Source organism: Lepidochelys olivacea (genome assembly GCF_965140295.1).
Source record: "Lepidochelys olivacea isolate rLepOli2 genome assembly, chromosome: 3".
Classification (NCBI taxonomy): Eukaryota; Metazoa; Chordata; order Testudines; family Cheloniidae; genus Lepidochelys; species Lepidochelys olivacea.
Genome location: NC_140413.1, coordinates 55,900,264 through 55,926,958, shown reverse-complemented (window position 1 = coordinate 55,926,958; position 26,695 = coordinate 55,900,264). Strand labels below are relative to the sequence as shown.

General features: G+C 39.5%; 1 protein-coding gene across 1 annotated transcript in view; it reads right to left on the bottom strand.

The window, feature by feature from the left end:
- COL19A1 (collagen type XIX alpha 1 chain) overlaps positions 1-26,695 on the bottom strand; it is a 320,803-nt gene that overhangs the window by 186,213 nt on the left and 107,895 nt on the right. The window contains exon 13 of the mRNA XM_084624334.1: positions 7,541-7,594. Within this exon, the coding sequence (XP_084480460.1) occupies positions 7,541-7,594 (54 nt within the window). The remainder of the gene's footprint in view (positions 1-7,540; positions 7,595-26,695) is intronic.

Genomic DNA, 26,695 nt, shown 5'->3' with positions numbered 1-26,695 from the left:
AGCTTTCGTGAGCTACAGCATGCATCCGATGAAGTGAGCTGTAGCTCACGAAAGCTTATGCGCAAATAAATTTGTTAGTCTCTAAGGTGCCACAAGTACTCCTTTTCTTTTTGAGGATACAGACTAACACAGCTGCTGCTCTGAAACCAGTAAATCCTAGGTATTTCCTACATGATGTATGAATGGCTATATGGAAGAAGGTGTATTACAGGTCCAGGAAATAAAACCAATCCCCTTCCTCTAATGCAGGAATTATAGTTATGAGTTATTATATGTATAATTCTTATATGCAGGAATTAAAGTTATGAGTTACTATAATTCCTGCTTCAGAGAAAGAGGATCTTACCTTCAACATTCCTGGCTTCACAAACTTGTTCAGCTATCTAAGATCAGCCTCCAATCTCTGTTCTTCTTTGGTAAGAGGGGTTGCTGCAGAGGACGGGGAAGAGGTTAGAAGGGAGTGAGTGTCTGTGACCAGGGTCCCGGGGGGCCACACTGAGGTTACTCAATTAGGGCAAACTGCAAAGAATGGAGCAGCGTAGCGGGGCAGTTAGCCCACTCCTGGGATAAAAGGAGTGAGAGCAGCTGAGGAAAGCTGGCTAGGTAGCTGGCCACAGTTGGGGCCAGCTCAATAAGGGCACAGCTGACCCTGATAAGAGGGCTGTGAGTAAGGAGCCGAGTGAGTCTCACTCCAGCCCTGGAGTGAGAAGGACCTAGCTGCCTAGGAGAGACAGGATACCTTCATTAGAGCAGTGCGGGGGAAGGGACAGGCGGAGCTGAGGCCTGGCAGGAAGGCCTAAGGAGGTACTGGGGCTGTAGGGAGACAGCTGGGCTAGAAAGGCAGCAGGTCCAACCCCCTTGCCAATGATGAGTGGCCAGAGAAAGGGGACTAGATGATGACTAGCAGTAGCCACTGAGGCAAGGTGGGCACAGCGGTAGGGGGTTCCCCTGGGAGGGGAGACCCAGAACTTGGGGGCACTGCTGCAGGGCAGTACCACAAGATAAGGGGGCCTGAAGTGCCTGAAGTACAGTGGTGGAGATTGATGAGAAAGCAGGTACCGGTAGGGAGATACCAGCCAGCAGGAGGCACTCCAAGGCTGAGATGAGCTAATTCCTGGACTAACCAGCAGGAGGTGCCTTGGCAGCGAGTGCGCGCCATGCTACAAGCAGACAATCCCCAAAGCTGGTGGATATCCCTATACTTAGATTTACCATGCAAACACATAACAGCTTCTATAATACCTTACTGGTTACGCAGAAGCCAAAACACAGTTCCATCAAAAGTAACCCAGCCTTTGGGCTCCCTCCCAGACAGCCAAGTCAAATATGAAAGTTCTACCAATCCCAAAGGATCAGACACATTACCTCCCACGTTAATGAATATTCCAGATCTTACCCAAATACACGCTTACAGCCAATTCTTATTAACTAAACTAAAATTTATTTAAAAAGAAAAGGAGAGAATATTGGTTAAAAGATCAGTATACATACAGACACAAGTACAGATTTGAGATCAGTTTCACGGTAGAGATAGTGAACTTCGGAGTTGCAAATAGTTAGTTGCATTAGTCCATAGATTCAGTCCAATGTTCATATCCAGGGTGACCCACATAGGACTGGAGATCTCAGTCTTATGACTCAAGATTCCCCTGCATAACGCATCAAGCAGATCTGAGATGAAAGGATCAGGTTCCAAGGGTTTTTTACAGTTCCAGACCTTCTCTTGACAGCACAGAGTCCTTAGGCGAACAATAGGCAATCATTGAGACTTTGAAGTAAACCTATTTCCTAAGGATCACCAGTAATTAGCTGCAGGGTTAACATATGGCAGTTGTTTGTTTTTCACCATTCGCAGGTGATTGGCTATGCATTTAAAAGAGAGATCAATACAGTGATATCACTATATTTACAGTTCATTTAAATGTTAAGTTCTCCTTTTGATCTCTGAATTAGCAGAATACAGAATAGACCGCAACTGTTAGATTACATTGTCAAACTCTAACAATAGATATGTAAATGCACAAAAAACACAAACATCTACCAATATCTTCCTAAAGATTGAATTTGGGTCATTTATCCTGCAGGATGCTTAAGCCTTTCTGGCCATGTGTCACAGTCAAAAATTGGATGGTGTAGCCTGATATTATGACCTCCAAGACCCATTGGTCTGTGGAGATCTGCTCCCAAGCCAGGTGGAAATGGACAAGGTGGTCCCCAAAGGGAGGGAGGTGGGCTAAAGAGCGCAACTGTAAAGCCAGAGGAGCGGCTTGACCAACCCATCAAAAGTGCTGTTTGGATGACACCCGAGTGGTCATGGAGGGAGGCTTGGCCGCCCTCCTCCTCTGAAACTTCTGCATCTTTCAGGGGTTTCCACAGGTCTTTGGTACCCCAAGAATTGAGCAGGATATGATCTTGGGGAAGCCTGTAACTTACTGAAACACTTCTTGTTCATATATAGATGCCCAAGAAACATAGGGTCACCCTGGAGTCCTTAAGCACATGCAGAGAATCATTTGTGGTCTACAAGAAGAGTCTGTGACCATCAAAGGGGAGGTCTCTGATGTATTTTGGACCGCTCTTGGAAACCCCAAAACCTGAAGCCAGGACACAACTGGACACCATGGACACAACTACCTAACATGGAGAGGGACCTGGCAGCAGTATCTACAGTGTTCAAGGATGCTTGAAGAGCCATTTTGGCCAACAGCTGACCCTCAGCAACATAGATTGGAATGGTTTCAGAGTAACAGCCGTGTTAGTCTGTATTCGCAAAAAGAAAAGGAGTACTTGTAGCACCTTAGAGACTAACCAATTTATTTGAGCATAAGCTTTTGTCATCCGATGAAGTGAGCTGTAGCTCACGAAAGCTTATACTCATATAAATTGGTCAGTCTCTAAGGTGCCACAAGTACTCCTTTTCTTTTTATAGATGGGAATGGTTTCCTGCAGGCAGATGTTGAACAAAGGCCATGAGCTTGCTGTAATTTATGAAGGTATATTTAACAATGAGCACCTGATAGTTCATGATCCAGAACTGCATGGTTGCAGATGAGAAGACTTTTGTCCACGGTTATAGTCACTTTTGGTCCTTGTCAGAGGTAGCAGCCCTGAAAAAGTGCCATCTACCCCGTTCAGTCAGAACATCCACCACAAGGGAGGTAGGTGGGGGATAGGAAAACAAGAAGCCACAGTCCTCAGGGGGCACCTAATACTTCTTGTCTGCCCTTTTGCATGTTGTTGGAATAGTGGCCAGTGTTTGTCATACCATGTTGGCAAGATCCAGAAGAGCCTCATTAATGGGTAGTGCCACTCTGGAGAGTGTTGCTGACTACAAAATGTCAAGCAGCATATGCTGCTGGTCTCTGACCTCCTCAAGAGGGATCCACAGAGCATCCGCTACCTTTCTAATGAGGTCTTGGAATTGCCTAAAGTCATCGGCAATGGGAGGAGGGGGAGGCATAAGCACCTCAACGGGCAATGACAAAATGGGAGTTTCAAGGGTGACTTCCTCATTAACCTGGACTTCTGACTCCTCAAATGTTTCCTCCTGACTTGGAGGGGTAGAGGGTGGATGTGGAACCCAGGTCAGCTACTGTGACAGTACCAGTGGTTTATTGAACTATTGCCGATAGGCAGCCTACAGATCTCAATATGGCCACTGTGGAGGTCCATAAGGGAGAGGGGATGGCATACAGGGCTGGTCAAACCATGCTTGATTTGCCGCAAAGTCCTCCCTTCATGAAGGCAGATTCCCAAAGAGGTATGTAGGATAACCCCTGACAAGAAATTGAGGAGACCAACTGGGAGTCCTCTTCTTCCTCCACATCATCCCATGGGGTTGGGGCATATTAATGAGGATGGAGTAGAGTCCTGTGCCCGGGAGAGGCCACTCAGAGACTGAGGTCTCAGTACCATGAAGTGCTTGGTACCTGACAACAATGGGGCTCTTGTTCATTCGATACCAAGAGATCCCTTGAATACCAGAACTCTTGATGGATCAGAAAGGGCCCTAGACTGACACCATAGCCGAAGTTGCTGTGACTGGAGATGACAGTACCAGGAATGCTGAGTGTTCTGCAGGCTTTGTCGTGTTTGCTCATTACCGAGAGTACAGCTTGTACAGGCACCCCCGGCTGAGCTATTTGCATCAGTACCAGTCGCTGGGTTAAGGTGTGTTACTGCACCAATGGCTGAGTGGAATGCTTCGGAGCTGACAACAGGGCTGAGCTCAATGGTAATCTGTGCCTCCCCTTACTAATGGAGGTGTTGTGTTTCCTCTCCCTGGAGCTCCAAGGACCTGGTCTTTTTGGAGCTGGCTCCTTAGATAAAGAGTCCAAGTTCCTCTTTTTGAGAGTCTTCCCAAAGTGCTCCAAAGTCTTCCCTTTCTTAGAGGAAGCAGGTCCCAACACTAACGGGTTACTGGGACTGTCCAGAGTCAGATATATGGCTCAGAAAATGGTTGCAGGGAATGTTCGATTATCAACAGTCTGAACTTTATCTCCCTATTCTCTCTAGTCCTAGCCTTAAGGGCTACACAAAAAGAGCACTTTTGGAAGATAAGAGACTCTCCCAGGCAGTGGACACACTTGGAGTGTCCACTGCTCATTGATATGGCCTCTTGGCAAGACAGGCAACATTTGAAGCCTGGGAAAGTAGGCCTACCCCACCAGACGAAAACAGATCTCCTTAGGGAAAAGAGAGGGAAAACAGCTCTCTCATCTAAACTCACTATACGAAGGCTAACAACAATGCTAACTGAACTAACTTTACTAAAAGTAAAGAGAAAAACAGAGTACGCTCCAAGCAGACCTGCTAATGTTCTGTCTTGGGTAGAGGTGGTACAGAAGCAACTGGGGGTGGTTTGCCCATGCACCCCTATGTAGGCTCAGTATCTGCCGCCAGAAGGCATAGGACACGTTATACGGGCCAAACAGGCACTGCTAATTAGAAATCTCCTGTCAAGGGCTCAAGAGACGCATGCGCACCTTGAGCATGGAGCACCCACAAGGACACTACTTGAAGAAGAAAAAGATATGGGGAGGAGTGGGGGAGGTTTAGATTGGATATTAGGAAAAACTTTTTCACTAAGAGGGTGGTGAAACACTGGAATGCGTTACCTAGGGAGGTGGTAGAATCTCCTTCCTTAGAGGTTTTTAAGGTCAGGCTTGACAAAGCCCTGGCTGGGATGATTTAACTGGGAATTGGTCCTGCTTTGAGCAGGGGGTTGGACTAGATGACCTTCTGGGGTCCCTTCCAACCCTGATATTCTATGATTCTATGATTCTATATTACCTATGATGCCTGGGGTTCACACCATGACACAAAATCAAGTACTTTGTGCAGTAGCTGATTTTGCAATATGGGTGGGGCCTCAGGCGGAGCAGGGGCTGGAAGAGGCGGGGTGAGGGAGCATGCATCCAATGAAGTGAGCTGTAGCTCATGAAAGCTTATGCTCAAATAAATGTGTTAGTCTCTAAGGTGCCACAAGTCCTCCTTTTCTTTCTGCGGATACAGACTAACACGGCTGCTACTCTGAAACCTGTCATTATGCAAGAGAGAAAAGAGCAGCCCAGATATCAAGAAGTGTGGGAGATGCTGGGCTTCAGAAAAACTGGATATGTGGTGTAAAAATATAGCTCCCTAACATAAGGAAAAAACCCCAAACCTTTTCTGCAAAGAATATACACCATATAAAAAAGTCAACTGAAATAAAGAGTGCCATAAATGGGAAGCATGTTTTAAAAAAAGCTAGAAACTGCATGTCAGGCTTCAATGCAATTAATGATACTCATTGTTCACAGCTATTAGCAAACACGACATACACTATCAAAGTACTTTAGCATCAGGAGCTGAATCTCCCACTGGCAAAGTGGCTAAAGATGTTTCGCTAACTAATTCTCCTGACTTCCAGATCTGATCATGATAATGTTTCTAGTTTTCAACAGAATCTATACAACCAGGTTCAGCTCCTCCAGCTGAACAGCTTTCTGTGACATGCTGAGTGCCATCAACACCCCTTTCAGGCTCTCTACATTTGCAGAATTGATACCTGGCAGAATCAGGACCTAACCTAGGCTGACCCTAGCCTAGGAGGTCACAGACAGGACCTAGGAGGGCAAAATAAATAATAATTTGTTGTAGTCTTGCTGTTAAAACCTTCTGAGTCATCATTTTGGGACTGAGCTGGGGAGGAAAAAAACAATCAAAATTTTCTGCCTGCTCCTCTTTTCCTTTCTTTTCAGGCAGAAGTAGGACTCACTAAGGGGAAAAGGTGCCAGTATTATGCCCCTCACCTGAGCAGCTTCTCAAGAGATATCACAGTCCAAGAGAGAAGGGGGCGCAGGGAGGAAGTGAGGAAGATTCAAATGACAGATACTGGTTTTCTGCAAGAGATCCCATGCTGAAAGAATTTTCTTCCCTTTACCTGAACATGCTTGAAGGCTTTGTGGTTTGATGCAGACTGGCAATGATGGTTTAAAGCAGCCCTGCTGCTTTCCCCATGGAGATCCCAGACTTCTAGCAAAACAGAGACCTGGCTTGTAAAAGAGACATGATGATACTCCTGAAGGGGATGCACTAGGGTAGGTGCTAAAACCATCTTGCTGAATTCTCCAGTATATGCACAATACTTTGTGCAGCAATGTGGGAGATAGCTAAGAGGCTGCCCACATAATCAGGTGCCTTGGCATGTCCCTATGAAGCTTTAAGTGTTGGTGGAAGCCTCTGGTGCAATTGAAATCTGGATTAACTGCTGCACACTATTCCAAATACAAAACTCCTCTGCCCTATAGTCACCTTTCACCCTAGCCAGCAAACCCTTTTTCCTTCTCACGCATCAAGGATCCAGCATCAGCTTCCCCCTGACTCCAAAAAATCCCTCTCCCTCACAAAAAAATCCAAAACAAACAAACAGTAAACACACATATCCCCGGGACTCATTTCCAACCTCCAAACTTGTTTCAGTTTCCTTCATGGCACTCGACCAGTAATTCCTAGGTGCTCCCTGACCTCTGACTCCCCCATTAAATTATCTCAAACCTCACACAAATGTTTCCTAGTTCTGCTCCTGAAATTTTCTTCCCCAGTTTAGCTTCCAAGCTCTACCAGCTTTCACAACCCCTTCTCTCTCTTTTCCTAAGGTATAGTACTTATTTTTACTGCTTTACCATACACTCATTGTTTCTGTGTAAGTAACATTTTCTACTGTTACATTACATTCTACTGTTTCATTTTATGTTTAACCTCACGCAAATCAGTCTGATTAAAACCTAACGGAAATGACAACTCTTTTGGACATCCTAGTCACTAATCTCTCTCTCTCTCCTTTTTTAACAGTTAATCAAGAAAGTTTTAGAATGGAAGACAGTCAAAGAATTATAGAGGAAATCCACTGTTACTTTTCAACGCAGCATGTGTATTCCCTAAACTAGCAATTTTGTCTTCTGCTTTCTATTGGAGGATGTAATTTATAATGTAAGCTATTTATATGTAAGCATAAAAAAAGTTATAAATTATAGACTGTTGTTATCAATCAACTTACATCTTTTCCATGAATGCCTTCAGGTCCTGGTTCTCCTTTATCTCCCTTCTCACCCTAGGAGGAGGAGTATATATTTTAGTTTTATGAACAAATATCATTTTCAGTTGGAAAACTGCATTATGGGAAAAACATCATCATTCATTACTATGCTCTATATACAGTACAATATATCTATTGCTGACAGCATAGGAAAACTATTCCTGACACTTCAAGAGGTGTTTCATCCAAATTAAGAACCTGACCCCGCAAGGTGCCAAGTAACTGGGGAGCTAATGCTCAGTACTTCACAAGAGGCATTGAACACCATCTAAGTATTCATGTTTGCAATGTTGCACTTACAAAAATGCAGATGGATGGATGTTTAATAGAAACAGACAAAATTACTCCACGAGACAGTCATCTGTTAGAGGTCTGGGGACTGACACCCTCTCTCTCTGCCAGCTGAAATAGTGTATTCTGATACTGAGTTTGACTAAGAAATGTATAAGAAAGTTCCTATATGACTGAAATAATTTACTTCCCCTCCACCCCATGTGAAAACTCTAGTTTATTATTTCAATTTGATATTTGTTAACTGTGTGCCAAGAAAAAATTCAAAAAGTAGAAAGTTACATTAAGATGGAGAATAAGTATTTACAATCACTCCACATATCCCTGTCAGAATGGCCTGCCATGACAATTATCACTAGCACCACATGTGGTCTTAAATATTTATACTGTAATTTCCAAAAGGAAATGAACTCCGTATGTTGATTTGAATCTGTTACTGGAATATGATCTGAAGTTTAACTTAAAACCAAAGATTGGGATTATATTCTTTTTAGCATAACATTTTATTTTACATGGATAATCATAGGATAGCTAATCGAATTAAAATCAATTTGAACAGTTTATTAGACTTCCACTTATTTCTATAAGTATAACAAATACTGGTGATATAAAAAGGCATGTTTTACTCTCTCAGAGTACATGTTCTTCAGGACACGGGTAGTGTTTTCACACATAGTTGTACAGCGCTTGGCACAATAGGGGCACTATCCTGATAGAGGCATCTGGATGTTACCATAATATAGATATTAAACAGGAATAATAACAGGAATGCTCCCACTTTCCCTATAATACTTCCCATTGAGAGTAATGTCCATAATGTTGTTAATATAACTCTTTGCAGTAACACAATTAACCGGCATGTAACATAAAGTTTTCCTATAATTTAACATATTGGAAAAGGAAATGGTCTTAGGAATGACTATTCTGAGTTCATGTTTTACATCACTGTATGAGAGAAATGTCCTACAAATTACTAGATGCTTTTAGGGTTTCTTTGCCTTTAATCTGTAATGCTGTATGGCTCTTCGATGTCACCTAAAAAAACAGTTCACATTTTTAAAATATCTATTTTAAGTACAACGCTTACAGATATACCTTTATTTTGAGACTAGAAAGGAAAATGCAGCATGAAGGATTCTGTAGACTAGAAGGATATAGGCTAGTTCACATATTCCCATATGAACTTTTAATTACACAATGCAACTATTATTTTAAAGTTAGAAGAAAGAGATTCAGTTCTTTACAAACTCTTGTCTACCATTCCATTCCCCTTAATACAGGTTCCACCAGAAGTGACAGAGATTTCTGTTTAAGCAGCCTAATTAATGAGAGATCCGTTTCCAGAACCAACAAAGCTAAACTGCTCTGTAAATGCAGCTACACTGAGCTTTGCAAGTAATAAGAATAATTCACACAAAACCACGGGGACAGGCTGTACTGAAGATCAAATCCTTCATGTCAACCAAAGAAAGAGAACAGCAGTGCACTGAATCTGTGTCGTCTCAAGGGGACTACACTGGTCTGAGCAAAGCCTATTCATTATGTCAGTATAATCTTCATAATTCTGTTACCTAAATGCTATAGAACTGAGATCAAATAATTCCATTTGTGACAGGACCCTGATTCAAAGCTATTCCTCTAGTGGCAGTAACAGAAGGCATTTCATCTAATAATAGATCATTTTTTGCAAAATGAGTTTATATGAGCTTTCTTAAACAACTGAAGCCTACCAATAAATTAGCATCAACAGGACTGTACCTTTAATGGACCCCCATGCTAGAAGCCGCTAGGCAGTTTTATGTTTTAACTCTTGTCCATCTACTTCACAACAAACAATATTATACATTAGCCTAAAATATCCATTGAAGGCTTTTACTTAATCATCCCCCTATACTTTGTATATTTGGTCAAAGTCGCAGTTCAAACCAGACTTTCATGGATTCATGTTTGTTTATTTATTTGGGGGAGAATGGAGAAAGGGAGGGAAACTAATGCCAGCAGGCCTGTCTAGAAATTTTAAAAAATCCTTGTTTAAAATGTTGGTAGTACATTTTAGCTATCAGCTAAGCTCTGTTTTGTCTCTGGACTTATGTTCAAGGGCATAATCAGACAGCTTAAAATGTAAGCAAAGCCCCCAAAGAGATATTTAAAAACAATATTCAAAGTAAGACTTCAGAAGAAACTGAATTAGATAAGAACAAATCTTTTAGATTTCAGTTTGTCTGTATCATTCTGACTGCTTGGAAATTTAATGCTGGTTTCCCCTTCTTTCAACTCACAATAGTCCAATTATTGTTACAGTTTGCCAGAATTTCCAAAAGTACAATAATATATTTACAATAACATCTTATTATTCTAGATGAATTATTTTAAGATTTCATTTTCTAATATATTTCTAGGAGATTTAAAAATATCACTTGAATATCAGGAAATATTTTTCCTTTCATGGTATATCTTTATTTGTTTACATATTTTATATACATGAAAAATGGGATGAACATGTGCAGTGCTGATTCAACAGTGACATTAATCTGTGAGCCCAATGAAGTCTATACAAGCCTGAGTACAGTATACCTTTCCATATTTCATTCTGCATTGGCAGAAATAACATACAGTCTCAGATTCTCTAATCCAAATTAAGACCACCCATATCACCTGGATGACAATGCTGGGTCAAAAGCCAAGATGATCTGTGATGAGTGCAGGCCTTAAAAAACACCCCTCTGCCCTACTGCAGGCAGGCAATCACTTTAAAAATGCTGATGAGTGGTGCAGGCTGCAAGGGGGTGGTGGTGTGGTGATTGTGGCTGCTGGGTGCAGGTGAGAGATACAAAGATTCCAGTTTCCATGATTCAAAAGATGTCAGACTTCAAAATGCTCATTGGTTGTTTAGACAAGACAAAAGCAAAGATCATTCAGGCCAGGATCCCTTCATCATCCAAAGAACCTAGGTCAGTCTGCCGCACTGTATGATTTTCATGTGCATTTACATTCAATTTTGAGTAGATTAAATTACTTTCATTCACAAACATATGACAAACATTATTCTGTGCATTATTTATCTCTTCCTTCTGCAAAGCAAGAATTCCTATAAAACAGAGTTCTGATTCTCATCACATACTCCTATGTAAATTAAGTTATCTTGCTCATTCCCGTCTTTACTATATACATTATATACTTCATGACTTATCTTGAAATGTAGCCAATCTGCAGAATATAACATTCAGTAAAGTGTGACATGAGTTTTAAACAGTCCACACTGCGGGATACATCTTAGGTTTGCACACAAAAAAGTGGTAAAAGCTATTTTAAGTCCAATGTTCCTGCCTGTTCAAAACATCTTCAGATGGGACAATTAATTTGTGAATACTTGCAAAATAGCATTTCAATGCTGGAAGTATTGTGTGCCTTATTTGTTAATTAAAACTAATCCAACATTACAATATTGAATTATGTGCAGAGATTGTATTTCCTGGATTGAATTCTGCTTTCAATTACACTCACGCAATGAGTCAGGGGGGTTGCTTCAGTATAGCTGAAGATACGTGTGTGAAATCCTGGCCCTCCTGAAGTCAGTGGGAAAACTCCCATAGGATCAGGAGTTTGCTCTCTGCCTCCACAAGAAGTTGTCAAAAAGAGAGTATCAAAATACCAACTCCAATTTTCCATTTGCATTTAAAATATTATTGAAGTCTCCAACACCAACTGCTATAGTTAAGGCTCAGTTCTAACTTTTATTCTAATCTCCACTTAATCAATTAGCCATTACTCTCTCAGATCTCTTTTATGGTCTTTTCCAGCCTTGGTCCCAACCCAAATAGATGTTTTAAAAAAAGAGAGAGAAAGTTTGAGCAAAATTGAGCTTAGCTGGTTTTTGGGTATGTTAGCATGAAGAGATCCACATTTCCTCATATGTTCCAAGTGAGCATTTTCTGCTTACATAAAGCAACTGAAGCTGGAAACATCAACCTTGGCTTGTTTTTACAGTCTGTACTGAGGAAGGGAAAATAACCCAAAACGAAACACATTTTTTAGAGTATTTTTTATAATTTAAGCATTTAAAGTTGATATTTTCATGTAAGCTTGTTAAAAAAATCTCTCATTTTTCTGCTACATTTTAGGGATTGTTTGTTAAGGACGGTTTAGTTAAGGACACCGATAAGGATTAACGTAAAGATGTATTTGTTAAGGATGATTCAGTTAAAAGAAATTTATATCAACAATGCGTTCACCAAAGACTCCTTCAGTTAAGAAGGTGTTTGTTATGGATGCCTCAGGTAAGGCTGCCTGACTTTAAGATGAACCAGTTATGGTGATGTTGCAATTTAGAAGCATGTTTTCCTGTCTTTCCCTCCTCCCTCCAATTTTTCTTTTTTTCCCCCCTTTAAATTATATACAAAATATATAATTAATACAAAATTAAGAAATCAAAAAACATGTCAGGAAACTCCAAAAATTAAGGTTTCTTCTGCAGCGTTACCTTGTCAGCATTACTTATTTACTTGTTAAATAATAATCTTAACATATTTCTCTTTATATTATCCCACCTATTCTTTAAAATATGCAGGCTATGCAAAATTACTTTGTACTGAGGCAGAAACATTGACTTTTGGAAATTCCTGATTTTAGAGTGCATTATTTTACATCTTTAAAAGCTAATTAAAGCTAGTTTTACATATAATAATCTTATATGCTTTGTTACACGTGTATTTGTGGTGGTGTGCTGTATCTAAGATTAATTTCTTTTCCTCATGACTCTTTCTTCATAACTCATTATAAATTGAATCCAGCTATAACAAACATTCACTAATTTTCCCTGCAGATGGTATGAATTTAGCAAATTGTAACATTGGGCTGAAGACAGCCCTTAGGGCTCTATTCTGGCTTTTACAGTCAGAATCATGCAAGGGTGGGGTGGTGAAGGCTCTCCATCCCAATGACATTCTCACTGACTGAGCCAGAATGCCTCTGGCATTGCTGAGACAGTGGTATCCCAGAAAAGAAGAAGCTGAAACACCTTTTAAAGGGTGCAAGATATGCTTCCCCCTATGCCACTGGCCAGGATGAAAGGAGAGTGGTGACACAACCTCATCCCTTGGAGCTGTTTAACATTGCCGTTGACTATAGATGCTCTCCATACTTGAGTACAAGGAAACAATTACGAAGATTAAGAATACCCTCTGCTCCCTGACAGCCTACATTTGGTTAGCCATAGCCTAACAGTTTATTTTCTTGTCAGTAAAACATATATTTTAAATGGCTCCATTTCAACTTTTTCTTTGCAAACCTCTATAGTAATTTTTTGTTGCATTCACTTTTCTAAACAATACTTCTATTTATGCTGACACAGATAAGTCACTCACTTTTTTTTTTTTACTTTTCCATAAGAAAAAGATTTATATGGGTTTATTACTAAGCCATAACAATTCCAAGGTTAAAATTTGACAATTGAATTGACAATGAGAGTCAAACTTTCATTTGTAAAAAGAAAAATCCATTCAGCCTAATTTAAGTGTGAAGTATGCAAAACCAAAAGTAGTTTCAGTAATGTGAAAAAAAATGAACATTCTTAAAACTGCCTTGAAATGTCTTTACACAAGAGACACAAATGCCATCTAAGAGCTAGTACAGTCTGTGGGGGTAAAATGTATGTATGTCAAAAATAGGGCTGTCAATTAATAGCAGTTAACTCATCCGATTAACTAAAAAAATAAATAATCGTGATTAATTGCAGTTTTAATCACACTGTTAAACAACTGAAATTTATTTAATATTTTTAAGACTTTTTCTACATTTTCAAATATACTGGTTTCAATTACAACTAGGGTGACCAGATGTCCCTATTTTATAGGGACAGTCCCGACTTTTGGGTCTTTTTCTTATATAGGCTCCTATTACTCCCCACCCCCGTCCCGATTTTTCACATTTGCTGTCTGGTCACCCTAATTACAACAGAATACAACATGTACAGTGCTCACTTTATATTATTATTTTATTACAAATATTTGCAGTGTTAAAATTAAAAACAAAATATATTGTATTTTTCAATTAATCTCATACACGTACTGTAGTGCAATCTGTTTATCATGAAAGTGCAACTTACAAATGTAGATTTTTTTTGTTACATAACTGCACTCAAAAATAAAATGATGTAAAATTTTAGAGCCTACAAGTCCACTCAGTCCTACCTCTTGTTCAGTCAACTGCTAAGACAAACAAGTTTGTTTACATGTATGGGAAGTAATGCTGCCTGCTTCTTATTTACAATGTCACCTGAAAGTGAGAACAGGCGTTCGCATGGCACTGCAAGGTATTTACGTGCCAGATATACTAAACATGTTTATGTCCCTTCATGCTCTGGCCACCTTTCCAGAGGACATGCTTCCAAGTGGATGATGCTCATTAAAAAAGAATGCATTAATTAAATTTGTGAACTCCTTGGGGGAAAATTGTATGTCTCCTACTGCATGGTTTTACAAGCATTCTGCCATATATCTCATGTTATAGCGGTCTCAGATGATGACCAAGCACATGTTGTTCATTTTAAGAACACTTTCACTGCAGATTTGACAAAACACAAAGAAGGTACCAATGTGAGATTTCTAAAGATAGCTATTGCGCTTGACCCAACATTTAAGAATCTGAAGTGCCTTCCAAAATCTGAGAGGGACAGATTTTGTGTGGAGTATGCTTTCAAATGTTTTAAAAGAGCAACACTTTGATGTGGAAATTATAGAACCCGAACCACCAAACAAGAAAATCAACCTTTCTTCTGGTGGCATGTGACTCAGATAATAAAGATGAACATGCATTGGTTCGCACTGCTTTGGATTGTTATTGAGCAGAACCCCTCATCAGCATGGACGCACGTCCTCTGGAATAGTGGTTGAAGCATGAAGGGATATATGAATCTTTAGTGCATCTGGCACATGAATATGTAGCGATGCCAGCTACAACAGTGCCATCTGAACGCCTGTTCCCACTTTCAGGTGACATTGTAAACAAGAAGCGGGCAGAACTATCTCCTGCAAATTTAAACAAATTTGTCTGTCTGAGCAATTGGCTGAACAAAAAGTAGGACTAAGTGGACTTGTAGGCTCTAAAGTTTTACACTGTTTTATTTTTGAATGTTTTTTTTATATTTCTACATTTGTAAGTTCAACTTTCATGATAAAGAGATACTACAGTATGTGTATTAGGTGAATTGAAAAATAATTTCTTTTTTTACAGTGCAAATATTTGTAATAAAAATACATATAAAGTGAGCACTGTATACTTTGTATTGTGTTGCAATTGAAATCAATATATTTAGAAATGTAGAAAACATCCAAAAATATTTAAATGAAATGGTATACTATTATTGTTTAATAGTGTGATTAATCATGCAATTAATCATGATTAATTTTGTTAATCACTTGACAGCCCTAGTCCTGAAGCCTCTAAATGTTTTTCATGGTGATATCCGTTTCAAAAATGTCCCTTGATACATATTTACACAGACTATAACAGCTTGAACTCTATTGAGTTAGTGGTATGCATTCTAAAATACTCTGAACTTTTAAAAACTTTAATGTGGTATTTATTTTAACTACATGTAAATACAAAAGGAAATTCACACAAAAATATAGCCCAGAACAGAAAATGAAGTAGGAGTAGTGGCTGAAACGCTGTTCTTAGCTCTCCCCATTAGGGCAAATTCTGCACTGCCTTAAATCCCATGGAACACCACTGTTGTTGAAAAATTTGGCCTAGTGTGCAATTATAGTGTACACCATCTGATGTACGAAAAAGCATTTTAGCTCCAACTCATGTGAATTCCTATATCATAAGAATTGCAATACTCAAACACAAAGGGATGAGTTAAAGATACAAACTTCTGAGCTTCAGCCTTAATTATGTTATCACTGATGCAAATTCTGCCCTCAGATAAGAGGTTTCAAAGGAAATTGCATATGTTTACCTGATGGTTGAAGTTGGCCCCAAGGCTATGGTACCAAAATTTGTAATAGTATTTTAACTTTCTTTTGTGTATGTGAATAAATCACATGTTAAATAGCAAATGCCTGTGCTGATGTGCATTAATTGTACTTCAAATAAATATTATAAATAAATGCATTTCGTGTTCAATTGCAATTGTTTCAAATTTTATATTTGGCATGCCTCATTCTAAGAGAATGTGTTTGAACAAACCAAGAAAAAAATCTACTCTTTAATGGGGCTAGATATTTTTCAAGGCAACCAAGAGTCATTTCCTTCCAGCTAAATTACTACAACATCAGCTGATGATATAAAAGGAACTTTTCAGAATTGTGTGCTGGAGTTACTGTAAATAGAAGTTGTGCACTCCTGCTCGAAATTTACTTCTTCTTAAGAAGAAATTGTTAGTTCTGAAAAAGGTAACGGAATATAGAATCTTTTACCTCTACCAAATTCAGCCCTAGTTGGTAGTAACCAAAACTTGTTACCATCTATTAAATGAACTGTCAGGTGATCTCAGTCTAGGTCCTATTGGACAAATACCCCATAACATACACATCTGTTCATTGACAAAGGAAGGATGTTAGTTTCCTGGGTTGTCAATCAACACTTTTAACAGGCACAATACGAATTTCAAAAACAAAAACAACTAAATACAATTATGCAAGTCATTGGGTTTTCTTGGGCATTTTCGGAAGTTGAGATAACAGCTACTTCCAGTAAATCATTAGCCATCAAAAGGAAGCCACTATTATAGTGATTTAATAACTTATGGTAACAAGATGTGGGTCCATAAAAGTGATCCAGGAACATAGAACTCCACCATTTCTGCTGACCATGAGAAAGGGAGAAATAGCTGTTTGTCTCTTGTTACCAGAAGTGAGACTGGATGAAAAGTACAATACACTCTGATCAGTCTGGATATTAATATTAATACCATATTTATAGTTAAGGTAAACAGGGAAAAAAGAAGGTATCACTGTGGTGTCTCCTCTTTTCTAGACTATGTACTATATGCAAAAGGTGGTGAGGTGCCTCATATTTACATTAATATACAGGGCCAGATCCTGATTTAGGTTTCTTCTCAGAGCCCTATATAGGTTCACAATCCAGTCAAGCGCTGAAACTCCAGAGGAAAAATGAAATCTTATGACAAGGAAACACCCACTCAGAAACAGCTATATACAACTGCTGAGCCTGACTCTATGGTGATCTCAAAGACATCTTACAGTACTGCCATACATAGTGATTGGACTACTGGGAAGTGTAACTGGGAGAGAAAGTGCTTCCCCTTATGTTCCACAGGGGGATGGCAGAGTGACAGTTGTGGAGAAAGCAAAGAAAGCAATGGGCTAACATTCCCCTTACTTCCACACAGCAGAGTCAAGATGTGGCACACATTTTTTAATTTGAAGTTTGATTTCTGTTTATACCACCTTTGTGTTATTGTTGAGTTAGGATTTTTCTTTAAAAGGAAGAGACTTGGTTCCCCCCACCTTACCCCCCCAAGGCTGATCTCCTAAGGAAAACTAAAAACCAATCTATTTCTGTCAGCTGTTGACAAAGAGCACTGGTTTCACAGAATGTGTTGGGCTGTATTTTTTTAGGCACCAATACTTTCCATGGATTTGGCAGGCTATTGCTATTGTTATTTAGTCACTAAAAATGTTTTGCAGATGGTTAAAGCAATCTCAAATATTTGCACTACTCAATGGACTGCAGTGCCTTTTCTGCAAAGGCTGAAACTTGCTGGATATAGTTCTATAGTACTTCTACAGAAACACTGTCACATTCTATATTTGTGACTATGTAATGTGGTTATCAGGCCTTGATTATGTTGGTATCTGTTGCCTCTGTGATTTTGGACTAAAAAAACATAACTTTATCAATGTTATAGAACTATATGTGCAAGTTCAGTGGCAGTTTTTGGCTACACCAAATTTCTGAAATATCCTGGAGTGTGATGTTTAGTCCTTTGTGATGAGTGTATATTGTATGAGTGCTTTTTATTTTTTTATTGAGCAGATTTGCGCAAAAGTCTGTTGTTTTGCTTTTCAGGAGTTCATGTGAATGTTTTTCCAAGATTCAATCTATGAAGGCTGTATTCCAAGTTTCATTTTAAATTGGAAACCTAATTGCAAACCAGTGAAAATACTGGGCTTCACCTGGTTTCTGCTTAACCCACATGAAATCACAAATTTTGTCCAATTTTTAATGCAAAACCATGAATTGGTCCAAATTTACTTGAAACGTTCATGAACTATAACAAATCTTTCAATGAACCAGATCTGAGTTTAAACCTGGTCACAAAACCCATCACTAAATGTTTAAAGTAGTTTCAGTTCAAGCATTTTACAAACCTTAGAAATTAAGCAAGTGTATAGTTGTAACAGTTTTATACATTCATTATACAGTAATGTAAGACATTGCTCTATTTGATATGTTATCTCCTTAAGAAATAGGAGTGCATGGAGGTCAGAGTCAAGAATGAAAAAAGTGAGGTAAGAATGAGGACATAGAAATGTATATGCAGCAAAAACAGTTTGGAAAAGAGGCATTTCTTTGATTTTATTTAACTTGTTCATTCTAGAGTGAGATGTGGTCTCCCCCCCACTTTTTTTTTCTTTTGAACATTGTGCTGAGAGCATGAAGTTAGTGAAACGGTTTCAGCAAGTTAGTTACCTGTGAAAGTAGGGTGACCAGATGTCCCAATTTTATAGGGACAGTCCTGATTTTGGAGGGTATTTTTATATAGGCACTTATTACCCCCCACCCCCTTCCTGATTTTTTACACTTACTTTCTGGTCACCCTATGTGAAAGTAAAAATTATGAGGGCATGTAGCGGGGTGGCTACCCTGCTCCTAAAATAGAAAGGGTTAAAAGCAGCCCTGGAGAGGGCTGTGGCTGGCTGATTGGGGAAGCAGCCCCAGCTGGCCTGTATAAAAAGGCCATGAGCCAAAAACCCATGGAGTCTCTCTCCAGGCTGGGAGAGAGTAGGGCCTGCCTGGGTACTGAGGGTGGTGCAGTGCTGGGGAAGGAGCAGGCTGAGTGGGGGTGCTCCAGGCTGGCAACTCCGCAGGCTGTAGGGCCAGGTCCAAGGCCCATAGAGGTACTGGGAGGCAGAGGAAGGCAACAGGTCCAAACCCCCTTGCCTATGATGAATGGCCTTTACACTGCAGTCTGCCCCAGGGAGCGGGTGCTTGGTGATGACTAGCAGTAGCCCAGATTGAGGCAAGGTGGGGATAGTGGGTTGGGGGTTCCCCAGGAAGGGGAGACCCAGAGGCAGAGTGTAGGGGTACTGCCAGGGGGGCAGAACCCCAGAGAAAGGGGCACTGGGGTCTGTGAGGGATACTGGGGTCAAAGGCCTACAGAGGGCCCTCCATGCTGGAAAAGAGCTAATTTCCAATGACCAGCAGGAGGTGCCGCAGGGGTGAGTCTGCATTCCTTTACAGGGCAGATCTGGGAAAGGCAAAGACTGACTGGTCTTGGACTCAGAAAGAAGAGTGCATAGGCACTAGTAGGGATATAGATGAAGGATGCCAACTTTTATGTATTTGTTGCTTGTCTTATATTTTTTTCCTCATCTTTTACATTGAATACCTTGCATACATTGCAAAAGAATACTTACTTTTGTTGTAAATATAGAATGGAAAAAAATCAGGTACATGCACCAGTCTTCCATATTCGTCATCCACATTTGAAAGTTCAGGGACAATATACCCATGTATACTCAGTCATTCTGAGACAGCATGGGTGGGGGATAGCAATAGAGTGACCAAGCCAAATCTTATGTATCTGATGAATTTGTGGAGGCCATGAAGGTTGAAAACAGGTTTCATTCCACCCTTGGATTTCAGTATCAGGAAGTACCTGGAGTAAAAACTATGGAAACGGTGTTCTGGCAGAACCTCCTCCACCATTCCCAACTTCAACAGAGAGCTGACCCGTTCAATGAGCAGTGTCTCATGAGAGGGGTCCCTGGAGAAGGATGGGAGATGAGAATGTGGCATAGAGGGGAACTGGATTATGTAGCCCAATCTGATAGAGGTAATCAAGACCCAAGCACTGTAAGAGTGGGCCAGCCGGTCCCCAGGGGGACGGAGGAACGACAGGACCAGTGTTCTGGACAAAGGAGTCAAAACAAGCCTTGACCTGTGTTGAGGGAAGGCATGAGGACTGCCTGAAGCCCAAGCGCAACTGCTTCCTCTTGTGGGATTTATCCCTCTTTCTAGTGTAGTCCCATTGTTTTGGAGGAAAAGGTCGCACCCCATAGTGGCATCTTTGCCATAAGGACATGTACACCCCCAAAGTTCTCAAGCAGTTCTGTGAGGAGGAAGACTGCCAATGGCTGGCCTGCGGCTGATTCAAAGCCACCACCAGCGACCTAGCAGGTGACTTTAGCTTTGAGTGGGACAAAGAGCAGGATCTCCATGAGCGAGGAGCTTCCCACTGAGTACAAGGCCACTGATATGGGAAGAGTATCAGTGGCCTTGGAGTCAATTGGAAATGTATGCCTGCACTGTTAGAGAATTAATATATACCAATTGTGTTTGCATTTACCTCTATCTTGTTGGAAGTTTAACAATGTGATCTAACTAGCTTGTAGATGCTAAACTTCTGTTCTTGTCTATAACGTTTCATTACTATAGTCTAGTGATTCAGAGATTAAAAGGGGATATAAACATTTAGATGGAACTTGTGGTGTAATATTATTGTCTTCATTTCTCTTTGAAATTTGTAGTAAACTACCTGTGAATGGTTTGATGGTTAATTGCCTTATGCTAATGAATGCAACTAAATTACCAGTGTATGCCTAGGAAACAGATTAGCTTCAAAGCAACAATATATATTGACTATTCTTCAGTCAAGGAGGCCCTGCTGTGACCCCAACTTGCTTCAGCTGCAAAGAAAGTTTGGCCTAATTCTCTTTTATCTCAGATATGCTTAAACTTTGACAGGGAAAGTTTAAGCTCGTAAAACTGAGGTCTCTGGGTCTACTCTGGATTATCCCTGCAATTCTCATGGAAGAATTTGAACAAACTCTGCACATGGACTGCCTATTGAACTATGTAGGCACCATCAGCCACCTCACCATCTCTGCCATGAAACTGGCCTACAAACTCTTTTCGTATCTATATGTATAATAATCTTTAACCATAGCATCTCTATTTTATTTTTTATTAATAAATCTTAGATTTAGTTAATAAGGATTGGCTGTAAGCATGTATTTGGGTGAGGTCTGAAATATTCATTAACTTGGTGGATAATGTATCTGATCTCTTGGGATTGGTAGAACTTTATATATGGCGAATAAGGTTTTTTGTAACCCTCACTATTAGACTTGGCTATCTGGGCGGGAGCCAAAGTCTGGATTGCTTAAAGGGAACTATATTTTGGCTTGTTGGTAACCAGTAAGGTATTACAGAAGCTGTTTGGTTACTGGTCTGTGAAATCTAATTATAGAATAAACCACCAGTTTTAGGGATTGTCTTCGCAGTTTGCCCTGATTGAGCGTTCTCAGTATAGCCCCTCCAGCGAGCATAGTCACATCAATAAACTAGGCTACGACAAAACATGATCTTGTGAGACTGCAACCACACAGAGATCTGACTCCAGCCATGGGCAGTGAGAAGGAACTGAAGGGAGTCAGGGTGGTGATGCTTCATATAGCCAGTGCAGGGGTCAGAGCCATGAGGCTCGAGCACCACCCTTCTTCAGGTACTGCTAGGCAAAAGTCTCCAGCTTCAGCACGCATGGCGTGCACACACCTAAGTGGAATACATGTCTGTATTTACCCAAAGAAGAAGCTGGCATTTTGTTATAAGATGCATCTCTTTAATAATTCCCTCCCAAAAGTGTTTAATTCCTGGACACAACCACCACATGTACAAGTATATCCCCCTTTCCACGCAATCTTTCCAACAGAATGCATTCCTAATAGCAAAAATATAAGGAACTTAACTGGAGTCAAATGTCATCTATACAGTAATTCATAACATTCTTTGTGATTATACAAGTTGAAGATGTATATGCCCTTTCCCATACAGAGACCCATTCATCTAAATAAATTTCTTTGTCCAAATCCGTCTCCCACCTTTCATCTGGGTTGTTTTCCTACCCACTTCTTTTTCAATCAAAATATCTTAGAAATGAAACTTTTTGTTCCAGCTTGCTTCTGGGTCAAATCTTCAATTGTGCTTAAAGGTCTAGATAGAGCTATTTTGTATCCAAATTTGACAATGAAATGTTTGACTTCTACATATTGAAAATATGGGATCTTTATATTATTTACAATATTACGTCTCTTGGTATGATTTCAAATCAGGACCCAGGAACAGCTGTACAAATTGAATAACCTTAGCTCTTACAGCAAATAGTCACTTTGATATTTCCTGGGGATAAATTCCTGATTATTAATTAAGTCGCTAAGGGAGAGGACCTCTGTGATAGGAATTTAAAAAAATTATCCAAAGCTGCTAAGGTGGTCTAGATTAATGGGTTTATTTTTTGGTGACAAATTTCTTTTTAAACCCAACAACTGCTACAAGTATCTATATATGGGCTCCAGTCTTGTTTGAGTTTTACCCAGTATGTGTGTGGTTTATAGTTAACCCAACTGATCAAATCTTTTAATTGCAATGCATAATAGACTATATGAGGGAAAGCTAGCCCACCCCAATTGTAGGTCTATGCAGACCTTTAGAATGCACACTTTGTCTGCCATTTTTCCATATGAATTTTCATAGCACATCCTGCCATGTTTTTGACCAGTAAAACCAGTCAAAGGGTACACTGGTAGAGAAGAAGAATGCCAATCACTAAATACTGGATTGCATTGTGTCAAATGCATAACCAGAAAGAGAGGGCTTCATTTTCTCTTTATTCACCTTGTTATTTCTTCATGTACACAGTCTCTCTCATATTTGTACAAGTCCTGGTGATTAAGAACAATCTAATTTGGGGCAAATGGATTTTTAACCAAAGAAACACAATGAATTCTTTCCAGCAAGGAACTGTTGTAAGCTAGGACACAGACTGGAAGAAAAGGTTCAAGGTGAGGGATGCATCAAAAGCTTTAAAAATGAAATAAGATTTTCCTCATAGAAAAATAGGTATCTTTAAGACAGAGGGGCAGATCCTCAGATGGTACAGTTGTGATAGCTCTGCAGAAGTCAGTGGAGCAATGCACTTTACACAGGCTGAGGATCTGCCCCTATTTTTTTCTTTTATTTCTAATTTTCATGTATGTTAACATTTTTTCTAATAACTTATGGAGTATAAAAATGAAACCGATATGGGGTAAAATACTTGCATTTTACTCCTCTGTCTGAGTTTATTCTACAAAAATAACTGGAAAATAAACTGTTTAATGTAGTTACGGTATAATTAAGTTCAAATTGCCCCATATCCTTTCCCAGCCAGGAGGCATTATAAAACTATGGCTTGAGAAAGAGAGTATGGTTTGGAAGATAATCTAGGGATGGCGCTAAGGGAGTGCTTAGCTAAGATGTTGGTCAATGAAAAAGGTACCATAGAAATCATTAATGTGCATTATTATTATTTTTTTAAAATGTGTCCAGGATCTTTTTTATAGGATTAATTTCTAGGCCAAGGGCACAATATCCCCCCAGTTTTTAATCAGAAATTGCAAAGATTTTATGAAAAATTTGCCCCAGACCAGTTTAGAATTTGTTCCCTAGTACTTACCTTGATCCTACACATCAAGAACCTTGAAACATTAAAAACCTATTTTTAAACTTTTTTAAAAGCCTTCTTGTATGATGGTTTTACAAGGTGAATGAGATGTGGATTTAGAATGAGAGCAAACTTGTTTTCATTTGTGCCTTAATCTAGGATTAGATCAAGTAGATGTTAAAATAAAGTATACTGATAGAACAAAACTGTCTCCCTCTTCTTTGGACTAATCCTATCAGAAATAAACTGAAGTGATAATGTAACCTTTGCACACTATTTGGCTCAATGGCACGACAACAAAGTGAGTTTACAGAGCGATCTATGGCTTCATTGGGGTGCTGACAGGTTCACTGTATGTTAAAGAATAATACTTGCACTGCTCATAAAGCCAACAATCTCCAGTACTGATAAGTGCCCCTAGCAATAGTATTAGAGGAATTGAAATGACAGATCTGACCTTCTAGTCTCCTGAAATACGTCTTTCTTTGGATTACTGTGCTTGCACAGAAGGGAACAAACAGTGCAGAATAGTGGAGCACAACTTACTTCCATAAAAGGTATCCTTGTACATGAGATCAGTCCATTCCTCCTAGGTACACAGCATACATGGATGCCACAGGCTGGATTCTGCAGCCTGCCAAGTTCACTTTGCACCATTTATGCAACACAAAGTGAATTTAAAGTAGCCAGACATTTGCATTTGAGAATTCTCCCTGTGCAGGAGGAAACTCCACAAGCACAAAACTGGTGCATCTTCCTGGGCCAGCTCTCCCTTGGCTCCACTGTCCTGCGTCAAGGGGAGCAGGGGGTGGGAATAGGAGGAGAAGGAGCATGACAGAATAAGGCTTTGCTATACTTGATCCATCCCTGATGGATCTTCTACTAAGTGTAAATTAAAACCGCCCTGTTCCGCTCCATATCTTTAATTTGAGAAGGATCACACCACTGAGAATAAGGGGAGTGTGTTGGGCTTCCTGTCAGCTCCCACTCTCATTGCGCCCAAGCAGCGGTTGGACTAGCAAAAAATCAAGGCCAACAAGTTCATCCTGATAAATTTAGAGATTGAAGACTGGGTCAGTTTTAAATGTTCATCTTTACAGACTTGCATAGTCAGCATAACAGAAGTCTAAAATTTAGTTAATTCTCACACATTTATTAAAACAAAGAATAGTGGTGTCATATGTCAAAAGTCACAGGTGCTGTTTTAAACAGTATAAAACACACACCATATTGCCTCAATTGACATTTCATGCTGTATGATAAATCCTGATGTGACAGTGATTTTTGCAGTAGTAAAATTAATTTAGTATTACAATTATTTTAATTTAGCGCCACTGCAATTTCAATCCTACTTGCTACTTACAAGTATTTAATAAAAAAAAAACAACTCAACCTAATGTTGTCTAGCAAGTGAGCCATTACATGTATTACCATAGCATTTACACATCAAGTCTATAAGCCATGAGTCACAGGTGTTAATACATTTATAAAGCTAGAGAACAGCAGCACTGGAATAATGGGAAATTAATTCTGCTTTACTTTTCTTAATATTCATTTGCATTGAAAAGAAAATGAATGATTAAATGATGGTACAATTCAGTTTTGGTTTTAGAAAGCCCCTTTGTCCCTTATTCCCACAAATCACCAGATGTAGCTTCTGAAGAGACTGCACCAGTTCATTACACAAGGTTTGGGCAGGCACTGGGAGGAAAGAAACTCTTCTCTTTACATTTTTCATTGCCATGTAAATAGCAAGAGATAACCAAATCACATGTGATTATGTTACAACAGCAGATAAACCCCAAAACAGTTGCTTCTATCCACAACAACAAAATGATATTTAGTGTTTGCTGCCCACTTGATATTTTTGGATTTTCAAGACCTGAAAGTCAATAAGTTTGCTATGAAAGTCAAAGTTCTACGGATCATACATTTGGGAGAAAAGTCCAATTTTTTGAAGAATATAGAAAACACTACTATTTACAAATAATAATTCAGGATGGAGGTTCAATAATTTACTATTCAGTGTTCTTAAAGCAGGACTCATATGTTCAGGGATAAGTTTCTACAAAATAAAATAAATAAATAAAATAGGGTATGTTAGCTACAAAATTGTTTTTGCCATTCTCACCTTCATATTTTCTTGTATACTATCAAGAGGCCCTGAAATGACAATTATTTTCCAGTGTACTAACCACCTACCTTTCTTCATTTAAATTCCTCTGGAAATCCCATTTCTTCTTTTCAGCCCACAAATGCTAACCTACATTAATATAATGCTATTACCATTCACCCCCATTTGTTTGAGCAAGAAAGCTCTAAGTTATCATCACACTGGTCTCACGGTGTGTGCTGCCCTTTATTAAGATTGTGAGCTCCTTTGGGTAAGGACTGTGTCTTTATTTGTGTTGTATATGGCATATAAATAATACATATTTAAAAATCAATGGTCCATAAACCATAATGTTATCTTTTGGGCTGCTAGACATATGATAAATGCAGGATGGTTTAACCTGCTCTGACTACTTGGCATTTGGCTTCTGTCAGAAATCAGATCCAATGCAGTCAGAGCAGTGTTGTGTGATATGCAAAAACACCATACCCCACAGATTCAGGAATCTTCTGCCCACCAGTGATTGATCTCGGGTGAATTGCAAGTCATATACTGAGGCTTAGGATACTGGAAGGAGAACAGTGTCCATTTGCCCTGTTAGCCAGAGAAAGAGCACTATGTCAGTAGCCCTCCAAAGAACAATAGAAGTTAAAGGTGGAAAAAACAACCTAATCCACCTCAATCAGTATAAATTATTCCCTACACTCTCTCTCTCTCAGTGCTTTGCCCAATCTAGTTTTAAGTTGCTCAAGGTGAGGGTCCTCTATTTCCTTTTGAAAACTTCTCGATAGTCAAACATTCTCCAACTACCATCTATGTATATTGTAACTTCCATTAGGTGCAAAACATGCCTTCTGCGTTTTGTTCCAAGCCGAGCATACTGTCAGCATTTAAATAGGGAATAAATTGAATAACTACTGGTTCTTAATTAATGTCTAAAGTGGCAAATTTAGACATATTGACTCAGTTTGCACAATGAAGAACTGTTACGACCAGGGTGTGCATGTTTTCACATGGTCACCTTAAAATGAAGGGAAGC